The sequence below is a fragment of the Phalaenopsis equestris genome, unplaced genomic scaffold (assembly GCF_001263595.1).
Source record: "Phalaenopsis equestris unplaced genomic scaffold, ASM126359v1 Scaffold000036, whole genome shotgun sequence".
NCBI classification, from domain to species: Eukaryota; Viridiplantae; Streptophyta; class Magnoliopsida; order Asparagales; family Orchidaceae; genus Phalaenopsis; species Phalaenopsis equestris.
In genome coordinates this window covers 136,265-151,315 of record NW_018164478.1, presented here as the reverse complement: position 1 = coordinate 151,315, position 15,051 = coordinate 136,265, and the positions used below count along the sequence as shown (strand labels likewise).

At 35.4% G+C, this 15,051-nt stretch overlaps 2 protein-coding genes and 1 long non-coding RNA gene across 6 annotated transcripts in view; 1 reads left to right on the top strand and 2 right to left on the bottom strand.

Annotated features, from left to right (window-relative positions):
- Positions 1-8,277, top strand: part of LOC110018985 — an 18,380-nt gene extending 10,103 nt beyond the window's left edge. Inside the window, exons 2-3 of one of the 3 annotated variants that reach the window (XM_020716499.1) lie at positions 5,503-5,650; positions 8,243-8,277. In XM_020716499.1, coding sequence (XP_020572158.1) covers positions 5,503-5,650; positions 8,243-8,262 — 168 coding nt within the window. In that variant the 3' untranslated portion in view covers positions 8,263-8,277. Of the gene's footprint in view, positions 1-5,502; positions 5,917-7,960; positions 7,984-8,242 lie in introns of those variants that run through there. The other 2 variants (XM_020716500.1, XM_020716501.1) reach the window with 2 other exon arrangements.
- A 2,896-nt stretch (positions 8,278-11,173) lies between these two features.
- Positions 11,174-12,037, bottom strand: LOC110018954. Its single transcript, XR_002293410.1, has 2 exons — positions 11,996-12,037; positions 11,174-11,914 (listed from the first exon to the last, which is right to left on the bottom strand). It is a non-coding gene; the product is annotated as an uncharacterized LOC110018954 (long non-coding RNA).
- A 293-nt stretch (positions 12,038-12,330) lies between these two features.
- LOC110018953 lies at positions 12,331-13,866 on the bottom strand. 2 transcript variants are annotated; one of them, XM_020716437.1, is made up of 3 exons: positions 13,482-13,866; positions 12,884-13,360; positions 12,331-12,478 (listed from the first exon to the last, which is right to left on the bottom strand). In XM_020716437.1, the coding sequence occupies exons 1-2, from the start codon at positions 13,684-13,686 to the stop codon at positions 12,918-12,920; spliced, it is 648 nt and encodes a 215-aa protein (XP_020572096.1). In that variant the 5' UTR covers positions 13,687-13,866; the 3' UTR covers positions 12,331-12,478; positions 12,884-12,917. The 2 variants fall into 2 exon arrangements, with proteins under 2 accessions (XP_020572096.1, XP_020572095.1); XM_020716436.1 differs by lacking the exon at positions 12,331-12,478 and having other exon boundaries at positions 12,762-13,360.
- Positions 13,867-15,051: the final 1,185 nt, after the last annotated feature.

The following is a 15,051-nucleotide window of genomic DNA, read 5'->3' as shown; positions in this document are numbered from 1 at the left end:
ATATATATATATATACCATAATTATAGTTAGTTTTATATATTCACATATATTAATCAATTTAATATATAAATATATAAATTTATGAACAGTTTTAACAAACAGGGACAATATGATCATTTTTCCATAAACAGTTACCCCACAACTTATTTCACACAGCTGCACCAAATAGGTTGCTGGCTTCCCCACAGATGCTTCCCCGCAGCAGTTTTTTGGGCAGCTGCGCCAAACAGACGCTCAGTTATACTAAGCTTACGAAGCTCGAGCCTGTAGTTTCCAAAATAAATAAATAAATAGACAAAATATATTCTTTTAATTTCTTGTAGGAAAAATAATCAAATGAAAATAAGCGGCTAGACTCTTCCAACATGTATGGACACACTTTATGATACCTAAATCCATCATGTCTGATTGAGTGGTTGGTTTTTGAACCAATTCTAAGAGGATTTATGGACCGTGTCAGACATTAGAATGAAGAGAAATGTTGTATTTCATCCAAACTGATGACTAAATAAAGGTGTTTAATGAAACAATGGTGCATCTGTCATGATGGTACAATAACAGGCATCTCAAATTTTGGGATGCTTGATGCTTGCCTGTCATACTTAGGATTCGCCTTCAATAGAAACCATGCACTACACCAGAAAGGCAACACTTCAAATTTGTGCGAGGTATTGGCCACAAAGCCCGCTTCAATCTTCGCATCTCTTTCACCCATGCTATTGATGGCGGCGTTAAAGTTGAAAATGAAAAGGTACATAGTTTTTTGGAGGGAATTGACAAAATTCATATGTTGGTTAAGAAAATAACAAGAATGGGAGAGAGTTGGTTGAGTTTTTCATTTTAACGTTTGTGTAGCATTTATGCAATCTATGGTATAGCTTCTGATAATAAATATTTAAATTCAGATAACTATAAAATAGTTATAGTAGTTCATTAATTGGTAATTCGGTAGAATAGCACTTGCAGGATATTAGTCCACAATTTGATGAGTAGGCTATAGGATCCAACAAATGAATTGTTAACCTTTCTTTGTGCCTCATATTTTAATCTGAATGAACCCAACCAAAATGATAGGTTTTAGATAGATTTTAGATGCAATGTTTATCGTACTTTCATCAAAAGAACTAAAACATTGCCCTTTTGGTAAAATGGACCACTGAATTTGAATTGTCAAAAGTATACGGATACTCATATTTTTTGGGTTCACATGAATAGTTCACAAAAAAATATTCAAGCGCATAGCCAAGAGATGCATGAATGATGATCTTGTACATATGTTGGGAGGTAAGTTATCTACTTGATATGATTAGCATGTTATAATTTTGTATTAACTTGGCAAATATTAAAATGAACTATGATTTTTATATATCATAGTTTCTTTTCTAGAAAGTAGCACCAATATTCACTATTCAACTCAGTGCCAACAGTTCATTATTACAGATTGGATGGTTCTTCTGAGCTACCTGAAATATTGCAGAATGATAAGTAATGAGCCTTCCATTTTGCTTTAGTATTACCCCCATTGCATATCTCCTAGCATTCGCCTTTGTTTTTAATGATAATTGTAAAGTTCGTAAGGCTAATGTAAGGGCCTTACTTATCTTCTTCTCCGACACGATAAATGTATCATTTTATTTTTCTATTTAAATTTGGCATTGGACCTAGCACAACATGTAAAGGAAACTACAAAAAATTATGAATGCACTTATGGACATATTGACTGGTGGGGCCTTGTTACATCAGCTGCTGTTTGTGGTGCGGGTCACTCGTTCATTGATTTTGCCTTTTCATGATCAATCTTGATCTCTTCATTGCCTACCACAAACCCTAGGTAAAGGAGCGATTGATGTCGGGCGACTCAGGATTAGGTTTCCTATTACAAACTAGTATGTTGTGTAATGTAATTCCATGTAAAGGAAAAAACTGAAGAGTTTGAGTTTGCGAGTATTAAGTTGTTCAACAATTCACTTATTTTAAATAAAGATAGGCAATACTAGAATCTAAAATCAATTGATAAGTTATTGATAAAAAATTCTGGACATGTTTGGCAATAAAGTAGGAACAAATAAAATTGGTGAGAAAATCAAATTTTTTGATGTATTCTTTTTTCATCAAAATTAATGGTATTAAACAAGTCAAATAACATATTTTATAAATAAAATAGAGCGAGGAACAAATTTACAAAGTAAGAAGAAATTAGTCCTTAACGTTGATATCTTAAGATGACTTTTCTTGAAATTTGATTGTCGTGCTTTTAAATCACTTGAATGAGTCATACATCCAACTCACACTTACAAGTTTGAAGCATGAGGAAGAAATTTTATTCGAGACAAGTTTAATTATTTGCATGCCTCATAACATCTATTTATGGAATCCTGTCTCTAGGTTAGGTGATATTGTTGGAATAAGGTCAACCTAATTTAATTCTTGGTAACCTTCTTATTCAAGCTTTTATTTTTATTCAAAATTAGTATGTAAAATAATCTCGAATTTGGATTCATACTATAATAATTCTGATTAGGCAATAATGATGATCCAAGAACTAAATTAATAACATATTATATATCTCTTGGTGGTAATTCATTAGGAAGTTCATTAGGACAAATGATTTTAAAATCATTCAACACTTGATTAATATTTGTTAGACAAGCGTCTGCGACACCATCTGCTTTGTGCTCCACTAAGTCAATGTCGAGCCCGCCAAATAATTGGAAGAATTATGTTAGGCGTAAGACTGAAAGGGCAATTTAGTCATTTGTAATTTATTATTATGAGGTATAAATAGAATCTTAATTTATTTAGGGTTAGGTTATGTGTGATTGTTGAATTGAATCTTAGACTTAGGGTTTAGGAGTGATCGTATGTCTCTCGAATTGTAGGTGTTTATCTTTTATATATTTGAGCTGTGTTGTTTTGTGTCGGTTAAGTAAAATATTTTGCTTGTCTTAATTTTTGTGGAAGCTCGTTTCTTTCCTATCAAACCGGTATCATAACATTCAAAATCTTGGAAGCTGATGACGGGATTGCGACATACAGGAATTTTGTAGCCTTCGTGACCAAAAATCACCATGCAATCACGATTTGGGCTAACTGGGAAGTTAATGAGGGGATCATGAAACATTATAGATCAACAAGATCTCCTTCGTGATAGAACATCATGATACAATTGCAATTTGAGCTAGCTGGGAAGCCAACGACGGGATCGCGATATTGTAGCCTTCATGACCGAACCTCACAATACAACCGCAATTCGAGCTAGCTGGAAAGCCAATGACTTGATACGGCATACAGGGTTTCGTAACCTATGATATGGTCACAATTAGAGCTTTATGGGAAGCCAACGACGGGATTGCGATGTACTTGAGTTTCGTGTTTGTTATCGAAAGTTTTCATGGAGGGGTTGCTCTCATTCATGGAGGGGTGAAACAAATCATATCTAAAATGGAGTATTTCTCGGTCATGGAGGGGCGGTTCTCGTTCATGAAGGGGAGATTCATGACCCTAAAAGAAATGATGAGGAAAATTGTGGACTTTCACGCAAAGCAGCCACCGCTCGCCACATGATTGAGCGATGGCTTTTGAAGCAGACTCAAGCGACAACAATCAGAAAGATACACATGACATTAGGGTAGTGTCTTTGACTCAGGCAGATCTAGAGTCGTTGGATAGAGCAAAAGAATGAAGTGCAGACTGAAGCGGTGACACTTGGAAGGAATAACAGAACATTCAGACGGCTGGATCAAATGAAAGAAGGAAGGATTAAGCAAAGGATTCAAAACAGGATTCGAGCTACAACATCTAGAGGGAATTACATAACATTTGGAGGTTTGGAACGAGCGACAGCAAACGAAACGTGATGATGTTCGATTCGGGGCTGGAGAAGATCGATTCAAAGGATATCGGGCTGGAACAGGGAACCATCGTTGGTGAGACCATGACAGAAGGCTTCATCCAACCTCACCCGTGCTTTTTGCTACGACAACTTTTTGAACAGAAAACAATTCATGAGCTTATAGGGATGAGCGAGTTGATTATAGATAGGGTGAGCTAGAAATATGGAAGAAGGGAAATCAATATAGGTCGAGCAACCCCTGTTTCATGTGTGGAATGAGCTTCGGTCGAGAAAATTGCGGAGAGGACTCACACATAAGGAAGTTGAATATGCCCATTTTTGAAGGAGAGAATGCTTATGATTTGATTTATCCCATGGAGAGTTACTTTGCTATTAATGAGCTGGTTGAGGAAGAAAAATTATTGGCAACGATCCCGTGTTTGGAATGGAAGGTTTTAGTGTGGTATCAATGGAGAGAACAACGTCAATCAATCAGAACAGGTGAAGAATTTAAGAACCATTTGTTAGATCATTTCAGAACCACACGGGAAGGGAATTTACACAAGCATTTTTTTGCATTGGTCCATGAAGAGTCTGTCATAGATTAATGAGAGAAATTTAAAATGCTATCTGGCCATTTGAGAGGGTTATCAGGAGAAGTGTTGGAATGAAATTTCATGGAAGGGTTGAAGCTGGAAATTCGAGCAGTGCTTCTTCTGTTGAGACCACGAGGATTGGGGGTGTAATACCAATATTTGGCCAAAATCAGGCATAAAGTTTTTTATCTTAAAATATACCCGCATTCTCCAAAATCCAAATGAATAAATTTTATAAAATTCTATATTTTTCAATGATCAATTTGACATATAAGATTATGAATAAATTATTGATGTATTGGGACATAAAAATTTAATTTAAAATTTTAATTAAACTAGAGTAAATTCCTAATTAATTCATAATTAATTTTTAATCCTGCAGCATTGTAGCAATCCCACATTCCTTGGCATGCAACGATGGGATTCGTTTTTATGGTTGTGATTAGATGAGCGCAGGTTTTATTTTCCTTCTCCCGCATTTCTCATTCCCTTGCCTTGAATTAATTTCCCCCAAGGCTCTCTGCTTGGGTACTGTAGATGAGCGAAACAGCGCGAACAACAAAGATTTGTGGCTCTCGAGTAGGAGCTCTGGGAAAAATTGGTAAGAGCATTCTTACCTTTTTGCTATTTGAAACTTTCATTTCCTTTTATGTAATTTGTTTATGTAGTTTGCCGCGAATTGAAGCACTTCTGCCTTCCCAGTTACTAACCCTCTTACAATTAGAGGGAAATTCAAATCATCTCCATAAAAAGGAAAAAAATAAAACACAATAATAATACTAAGTAATGGGGAATAATTTCTTCCCTCAAATTTAATAACAGAGGACCCATGGTCTCTTAAATCATGTGCATATCAACAAATTGATTTTCTTATATATATGCTGATCAATATAATTAAAAACAAGGTGTGAAATAGTTTAAATGTCTCTCAACCGAAGTTCCCAAATCATCAAATAGACTACTACTTCACTAGTAGATTTTATTTGTAAATCTAACTATTTCTAATTGTGATTTATTTACGTTTTAACCTGCTGTTAGTGATTTAGATGACTGGACCTTAACTATTTCTGCAGTGGAATGAAATCAGAAAGGCAAACAGCAACCTGCCTGTGATTGGGAAGGTAGTTCATGACTACAAAGAAGATATAGATGCTGATGCTGAAGATGACGATGCCGACAATCTGGAAGAATCTGATGGTGATGAATTCGAGCAAGAAACAGGTTAAGTTTTGCAAATAACTTTGGAATTTGAGAAGCTAAGGTTGGTAGAAGTTTTCTGGCCTTAGTTTCCTTCTGAAGTTAACTTCATAATGTTTTCTTAATCTTAGTTTGTTGGCATCAGGTTTTCTGCTTGTTAATCCTATGAACCATTATTTGTGCTTCATGAACTCGAAACGTTCCTTATGCTTCACCTTTCATTGTGTTAAAAAGTGTTTTCATCTTAGCTTTCTTTTAAAGTTTTATTCACCCTCATGTTTGCGTGCTGCCCCATATTAGACCACTTTGTCTGATTTACCTATAAAATTTTGAATATTCTTAATTTCCCTTTTCTTTTTTGAACTTTGTGGTGAAGGTTCATTGGCCTTCTTAGTAAATATGCCAAGCTTCAACGGCGCATATCTCAAACAAAAGCTTGGCAAACTTCAGTTTTGACTTTACTAAGTTGAAAGAAACCACTGAAAACTTTGTTGGCATCCATGTGAAACACTTTAAAAAAAGAAAACAATAAGCTTGTTTCAGATCTTAATTCCCTCTCTTTTCGCTAATTCCTTAGATGCAACTGGTTGGAGCTGAATCTTGGAAATAACTTTGGTTGAAGTTGTTTCAATGAGTTTCATAGATAGTAAAATAGAGAGGGTGGTCAAGTATGAGATCCTATTTTCCCTTTATTATTTTTATTATTTAATTATCTCATGCAAAGTGTGAAAATGAGAGCTCTGAGCTTTCAAGTGGGGAAATCTTGACAGCTTGGAGAAGTGTGCGAAGAAAAAGTAGGGAATTCCAAGCTTCCTAGGGTGTAATTCAAATATTTTTTTGCTTGCTTGCTTAGGGTGGTTTCTAAAATTAGGTACTTTTTATTCTAGTTTGTCCATGAAAATATTTGAATTTAATTCAGTGTTTGAGTTATTATCATTTTCATTTTTTTTATTTTTTGTCAAAATAACTTGAGCCTTTAGAAGATGCTAGGTTGAAAGAATGTTATAGGAAAAAGTTGATCTTTTTTTTAGATATGTTTACAAATATTGAATTTGATGAAAAAATAAACTCTCTTACCATTGTCACTCATGACTAAGACCGCCCTTAACTCTGTTGCTACTTAGTAGGTACATTGCATTACCTTAGCATAACCCGCTTTGATCTCTCCTTTGCCATAAAAAAGTTATTTAAACACATGCATCACCCTCTAAACCTACATCTTCACCACCTCAAACTCCTGCAATATGTCTAAGGTGCCATACAACCAGGCCTTCTAATATATCATGGATACATGCAACTACATTCCTATTTTGACTCTGGGGTTGTCATGGGCATTCGCTCCGGTCTTCACGCCCCCACGGAAGCTGTGCAGCCTTTCCTCGGTTTCGTAGAGTCGGGTTTCCCGTTTACCCACAACGGAGGAGCCGCCCCCACTAACCAAACCGGACAGTATATAAGTTACTAAACCTTTCTAGGACATGGTCTCATCATTTGGTATGTCAAGAAATAAGTCATCATTGTTACTGTCGAGACAAATCTGACATGGTTATATACTGATTACCCCAGGGTCTTCACATTTTGGTTCTATCCGCCACTCCTCTTCACTTTGACAATATCTTCCCCTTAAGATTCATTCACTGATAATTCAGCATCAAGCTGTGCAACGGCTAGTTCAAGCTTGCTCATTGGATCCTCCAGCATGATTATGAATCATTTATTGAGGGGAGGAGCTTTAATTGCTCTCTTCAATCAATTTTAGTTCTGTTACATTTCTGGCAGCAAAATTTCCGTCAGATAAATGCTAATATATATGCGATCCGAAGGATTTGTCTATGATTTTCATAATTTATAGCTCTTAATCCATATTGAGGATTTAAAAAATATGACGAAAATTTACGAACATACCACAAAATTTTTTTGTATGTACATTCTAAACTTTCATATTTATATTCATAACACTTTGGTGTCATGAGCCTATGAGAAGGTGCATTTGACTTTTTAAAAGTTGGTGATAATGGTATTTTTGATGTAATAGTAAAGATTTTAGTACTGTGTATGTAAATATTAAAGTTTAGGTGTTGGATATATAAAGCTGTGTATGTAAATATTAAAGTTTAGGTGTTAGATATATAAATACATAAGAATTATGTGCTATGTATATAAATGCATCAAAATTTAATGGATCGGATATCTTTTGGGGCCGTTCTGTCTAATTTTTTTAGCACATTACTTTGCAAATAATTTTAGCAATATATGAATTTGGAGCATTATTGATTGTAGGGAGATCACAGTTGATCATATTCCATATTACTTATTCATGCTGTTTAATTGTAGTGTTTTGAAAACCAATGCATATCCAAACTCCATCAAGTGAGATCCACCAAAAGGATAAGATGGCATTATAAAAGATTTTTAGGATCAAGGCGTGTATTGACAAAAAAAATTGCATTATCAGCCTTATAGACAGGTTTCTCTTAAAGATAATATATAGTAAAATTAATATGCCAATGGGAGATTGTGAATTAATATGTAATTAGAAGATTGTTATTTACTGGATGCTAAATTCTCTGTCTCTCCCTTCTCTCTGTTTATGTCTATCTCTGTCTCTAAAATCAGGGAAGAGCTCTGACCGCTGACTGCAGAGATATTTGAGATCTTAGGCCCACTTGTTGGAAATATTTTATTGCTGTTATGTCCTGATTCATGCAAAATAGAAGTTGTTGATATGTCCCGTAGAAATGAATGAACTATATTGCAGATGTATCTTTCATTATCTTATAAGTCTTGAAAAGGACACCATTAAGCATAGTCGTTCTGCAATTCTTTTGCATTCACTGATTGATATTGATGTTAGGCCTCTGATTCACAGCTCATACATTATTTTGTCTTAATCCCGAATAAGCAGAAGTTGCTGGCAAGAAAGCTCTAGCCGTCTTGCTGTCCAATTCAATAAATTCGAGTAAGTTCACCCATCTTCTTATGAAAGAGATGGGGACTATTGCAATGAATTATGGTCATAATTAGGCTTTAGCAGAAATATAGCTAAATTAGGACAAAAAGATAGTGTAAATTAAGTTTTTTAGATAGCCTATGAGCTGAACTGAGCAAAAGCTAATTCAAATTCATGCCACATGAAATAATACCACTATTTATTTATTTATTTGGGCGGGTGGGGTTGTTAGCACTCGAACCCGACATCTTATGATTCTTCATATTGTGCTATGCATTTAAGCACAAATTGATATATATATATTTTTTCAATTATAGATATGGTGACATGTGCAAACTAAAATTTAGCTGCTATGTAAACAGAAGGACAAGATTTTTTGAGATTTTTCATTTTGTTTTTAAAGAATTTGCTCTGCAATTAAGCACAAATATGAATAATTTTTTACTTGTAAAAAATTGTGTGTGTGCGCCTGTGTGCGCGCGCGCGCGTGTGTGTGTGCAAGATATAGATGTCGTGTTGCCCGGTATGTTGGTTGGCATTCACGGTATGTCTCCTCAGGTCGGGGGGTTTGAATCCCGTCTGACACAATTGGCCGCCAGGACGTGGTACTCAAATTGTTGGGCATATTAGGGTTGGCTGAAGGCTCATCTAATAGTTTTTTACCATTCCTTTTATAATATATATCAATTATAGATAAGGCAGCATATATGTAAAAACTAAAATTTTGATGTTGGATATGTAAACACATTGTGTGTGTGCGCGCGCGCGTGTGTGCAAGATATAGATGTCGTGTTATCCGGTCTGTTGGTTGGCATTCACGGTATAAGTCTCCTCAAGTCGGGGGTTTGAATCCCGTCTGACACAATTGGCCTCAAGGACGTGGTACTCAAATTGTTGGGCATATTAGGGTTGGTTGAAGGCTCATCTAATAGTTTTTTACCATTTCTTTTATAATATCAATTATAGATAAGGCAGCATATATGCAAAAACTAAAATTTTGATGTTGGATATGTAAACACACGAGGAAAATATTAGCGTACATACGACGTATAAGACGTACGCAGCGCTGCGTACGTCAGAGGTTATTCAGGGGGTACAGGGGAGTTATATTCGGGTTATACCCCCCTGTCACATCCGTGTAACTTATTTGTACCCATGAAATTACATGTAACATTCGTGTAACTTATTTGTACCCATGAAATTACAGAAGCTCGGAACTCATTTATATGTTACAGATAGTTTACAAAGAGGTTACAAGGGAGTTATAGATGAGTATAACCCCGATATAACCCCCCTGTATCCCCTGAATAACCCCTGGACGTACGTCTCACGCATGTACGCAGCGTTGCGTACGTCTTACACAAATATTTTCCAACACACGGACCAGATAATGAGATCGTACGTCTCACGCAAATATTTTCCAACACACGGACCAGATAATGAGATTTTTTATTGTTTTAGGGACTGCATTTAAGCACACATGATTAATTTTTTATTTATAAAAAGTATATGTGTGCGCGCACGCATGCGTGCATTAGGTGTAGATATGTAAATAGGTAAAAATTGAGTGATAAATATGATATTAATATAGCCATCAATTTTTATCATGTGTAGTTCTTTGTCAATATTGAAGATGTGGAAATGGGTGGAAGGTGACGAGCATGATATTTTGTTCTGTGGCTGTCACCTATAATATCTCCGTTAAATTTCGTGCATATTCAATTTTTTTTTTATTTGGATATTTACCCGAAAGTCTTACAGATTTATTTCGTACTGATTTGAAATATGTGGGAGTGAGACGGGTCAAATTCAAAATCATTGTCATTAGGAAAGGAATTTGAATTTGAATTCAATTTGGTCTATTCTCTGATTTGGACTCAACTTACTGCAATATATATACCAAATTTTGAATTATAGTCCCTATTTAATGTCTGTATAATTGTTCATCTTTAGCTTATTAATCATTTAAATGAATCTAATTTGAATAATTATTTAATTTTTTTTTATTAAATGGAACGAACACGAACAAGAGCTTTTATGCTTATTTTCGCTTGACGACAGTTTGATGTATACTAAAATTCTATATATAAATAGGTATGACTGTACATGAATAATGAAAAATTGAGCTTTTGCATTTTTGTGAATTAATGAAGACATTATATGTTAACATAAGTCATAATATCTTTACTCTTGTAGTCAAACTAATGTATGGGAGGATTTGTTATTCAAATTGGACTTGATAATTAGATAATAATTGAGATTAATTTATTAAGAATTTGAGATTATGAATGATAAACTCATAAACATGGTATGACTTTTATTAATAGTGTATTAGCTCATTTAACTACCATGAAATATTTATTTTATTAATAATGAAAAATACTAAATTGTAGCAACTATATGATTAGTGTTATAGCATCTTTGGAGAAACTTTCTTTTGCAATTTAGAATCTATTTGAATAAAGAGAAAAAGTTGCAATGAAACTAGAGGGGACTTTTGAAGGTGAAGATCACTTTACAAGCCAAAGTAGATTGTGAATAATGTAAAAATCCCCATAAAAAACTAAAAATTAGGTGATTAAAAAGAACACAACGAAAGAAGGCTTATTGAAGATCATTATTATCGTTGAAAGAAACTCACATAAAAGCCACAAGGCGAAGATTTATTTGCTTTGTGGCTTGGGAGGGGAAAATATTACATACGGAGAAAATTTAACGTACAATGGCAACATATTTGGACGACCAATTAAGGGAGATCAAGTCTGAGCAAGATCACGTGCATGATGGTGCGGTTTGGATGTACGGTTATCTACACGTAATATTTTCTTATAGAAGATCATCCATGCTAAGATTTACAACTTTTTTAGTAGAGGAACTTTAGAAAGGAAAGAAGTCGTGTGTGGGGGAAAGAGGACAAATGAAGCAATATAGGATTTGGAAGGTTCAAAATGCATAAACTTATTTCATTTGGATTTTCGTACGACCCCCACCGCCCCCATTCAGTAGATTCTTCTGCGGCTCTCCGGTGTTCGTGACAGGTTGGAATGCACCATGGGCTGGCCCACTTGATACTGTAGAGCAATATAATTCCAGGCCTCGACACCTACGGGCTTTACACGACACGTCAAACTGACAAGGTGGGCCCCAACATCAGCCCACCACAGGGCATATATGGAAGATTGCGATCCGGCCGAAACTTTAAAAAGGAAAAATAAAATTTTAAATAAAATGAATCTTAAAATTATTAAATTTATTTCAAAATAATCAAAAAAAAAAAGAAAAATTTACAACCATGCATTCAGCGCAACATAAATTAAGGGCATTTACATACATACCACCTAATTCAATCAAAAAAAAAAAATAATTTACAACCATGCATTCAGCGCAACATAAATTAGGGGCATTTACATACATACCACCTAATTCTACATATTTACATATCTACCATCTAAATTTTGATTTTTATATTTATACCACTCAGTCTTTCATATCACCAAAAATATCTATTTTATTTATAATAGAGTTTAAATAACACATTAGACAATACAGAGAGAGATGCATGAATGGCCTCCGTTTTGTGGGACCGAGCAATAAATTCAACATTCCATTATAAAAATGTCAGCAATTTTATTTTTTATTTTTTATTTTATTCCCGATGAACATTTATATAATAAAAAAAAAACCGATCCAGCGAGAAAAAAAAAGGCCGGGTTCAGTTCTTAATGATAAAAAAATTAAAAAAGTAAATAAGGAAAAATTGGTAGTACGAGCATAATTTTTTATTTTCTAAAAGTAGAATCGTGTTCAAACTATCTAAAGGTTCGCCTCCAATTAAGCGAATAATATGCAAAGCTTCATCAAAGACGAAATCACCCTTCCGCCGTTAATAAATTATACACAATCTGCACATAAACAAAATAAACGTCAGCAAATTATTGAATCCATAATATACTAAAATTTGAATAATTAAACAAAGAATTCAAGTTATATAACCCTCGCATTTGCTATTCTTTATTATTATCAATTTTATATATATATATAAATAAATAAGAGGATGCAACGGAACGAGACCGAGAACGCAACGACGGCAGAGAAGGACAATCGAAGCAAGGAAATTAACGCTGACGGCAGATGATTGATCACGAGGATTCCACAAAGCATAGCAATAACCACGGGAATCACAAAAGAGAAATTTAATCGAAGTTTTTTTTTTTTTTTTGCCTTTTTTATTTAGTAAAATTCTTGAAGTTCATCAAGAGGTTACAATATAGAAGTTCCTCAGTTCATCCTCCGTCCAAGTTCTTTACCTCATTTTTCCTACTTTCTCGCCACATCAAACCATTATTGCCAATGGTTCCCGTGGTGAATAAGATGACGATACGACGGAAGAGGGATCCCATGATGAGCCTGATGCCCATGGAACAAGTGCTTGCCGCCGGAGTGGCCGGATCGAACGGAGAACCTGGCTGTCGAGCCGGTCTGGTGGATGCACCGGTCGGCAAGAGCGTGAACGGGTTTCCTCAAAGGCGGTTTGCCTTTCAGCGACGCTGGAATCGGCTCCGGATTTGCGGATTTCGGAGATTTAATCGTCGGGGGATGCAGAAACGCGCGGATCTTAAAAGGGCATTGCCGATCCCGGCTTACTAGATCATATTCCTCGATGAGATTTGCGAGATCCTCATCTGAGGTTATGGAGACGAGCGCATCGAGATCCTCATTAGGAAGCTGGCATCTCAGATTCACCGCATCCCATCCGCAGATCTGCCCCATTTTCGCCTGTAGCTCTGTTCCGAAATCGAAACCCTCATCACAGATCCGAAAAAAAGCAATCGACCAAAAAAGCAAAAAAACGCTATCTAGGGTTTTACGGCTAGAACCGATCGATTCGAGGAAAGAGGGACTGACCTGAAAAGGAAACGGAGCGATCGACAGAGATCACGCGTGTCTCGCCGCCGATGTAACGGAGTTTCGCATCTGGGTAACGGGGGAGGATGCGTCCGCCGTAGCTGCAGACGAATTTGACGGTGCTGCAGGGCTTGACGGTACTGATATCATCTAACGAACCGAAAGAGGTGGAGGAAGAGGATATAGAATACGGCGTTCCCACCATGATTTTGCCGCCGATGCGTTCAGAGTTTCCGCTATCCTTTGGTGTTCAGCTAAAAGTGGGGAGTGAAGAAAAAGCAACAGAGGAAAAGCTCCAGTAAGAGAGCAAAAGAAGCGATTCAGACTTTCTTGCGCTGCTGCTTCAAGCCTACCCTCAGCTCCCCCTTGCCTTTATTTATAGTAATTTGGGACACATCGAGACCCAGCAAAATTATCGCTTGCGACGCGGTTAAAATATATAATTTTTTTTCTAAATATTTGTTACACAAAATCCATATTTTAATTAAATAGATTTCGCAATTATTATATTTTACTTAATTGGTAAGTTATGTGATATTATTTCTGTCCGTATTTATTATATTTTACTTAATTGGTAAGTTATGTGATATTATTTTATTCTCTCAGAAATCAATAAGGAAAGTTGATAAATAAATATTTAATTAAAACTTTAATAGTTTAAAAATCAATTTATACGAAAGAATACAAAAAAAGAAAAAGAGAGAGAGAGAGATCACGGAGAGTTAATAAGGGGGAAATTTTCAGAATAAATTTGGTTTTATTTTTCTGAACAAACCCCGACATAGTCGCCATTACGATCTGTTGCCACGTGTCAAATTTATGTTTCTAAGCCAGCTTAATATTTTGTCGGTGTAGGGTTATATTTCGAGCTTAAAATGTGTGTTCATGTTTAATTCGTTTGTTTAACGAGACGAACACGAGACATTCATGAACCAAGAGTCATTTCGACAACCCTAATCACATAGCCATAAGTATGGCTCTCAATACGGCTCGTTGTTCGTGAACAGCTCGTGTTCGACTCGTTAAGAAGCTCGTGTTCGGCTCTTTTTGGCTAGAAATACTACTAATGTTTTAATATAAATATTAATTTTTAAATCTTGCCCCAATCTTTAACATCTTATGACTACGGGATTAGGGTTGTCAAAACGACTCTTTGTTCGTGAACGGCTCGTGTTCGGCTCGCTAAGCAAACGAGCCGAACACGAACACACTTTTTCACGAACACACTTTTTGAGCTCGAAATATAAAGGAGCCGAACACGAGCTGAGTCTGGGCAAGATTTAAAACATCATTTGAGTCTAATTTAATATTTTTTTTCCATTTTCTTCATTAATACTTTTAATTGATTATATTTTTTTGTAGTTTTGTAGTCAATTAATTTTTTTAAAAATACTACTCATCAAATATATATATATATATATATATATAAGATATATATATAATTAGTAGTATTTCGAGCTAAAAAGAGCCTAACACGAACGAAAAAATATTTATTCTTATTCGGCTCGTTAACTTAGCGAACCGAACACGAGTTGTTCGCGAAAAACGAGCCGTTTTCACAGCCTGTTCT

What these genes read in the sequence shown, in the direction of transcription:
- LOC110018953 (XM_020716437.1), bottom strand. Translation starts at nt 13,686, where the DNA reads ATGGTGGGAACGCCGTATTCTATATCCTCTTCCTCCACCTCTTTCGGT. An exon ending in TCGCTCCGTTTCCTTTTCAG is followed by an intron (nt 13,361 to 13,481) that starts GTCAGTCCCTCT and finishes ATTTCGGAACAG; the next exon opens with AGCTACAGGCGAAAATGGGG.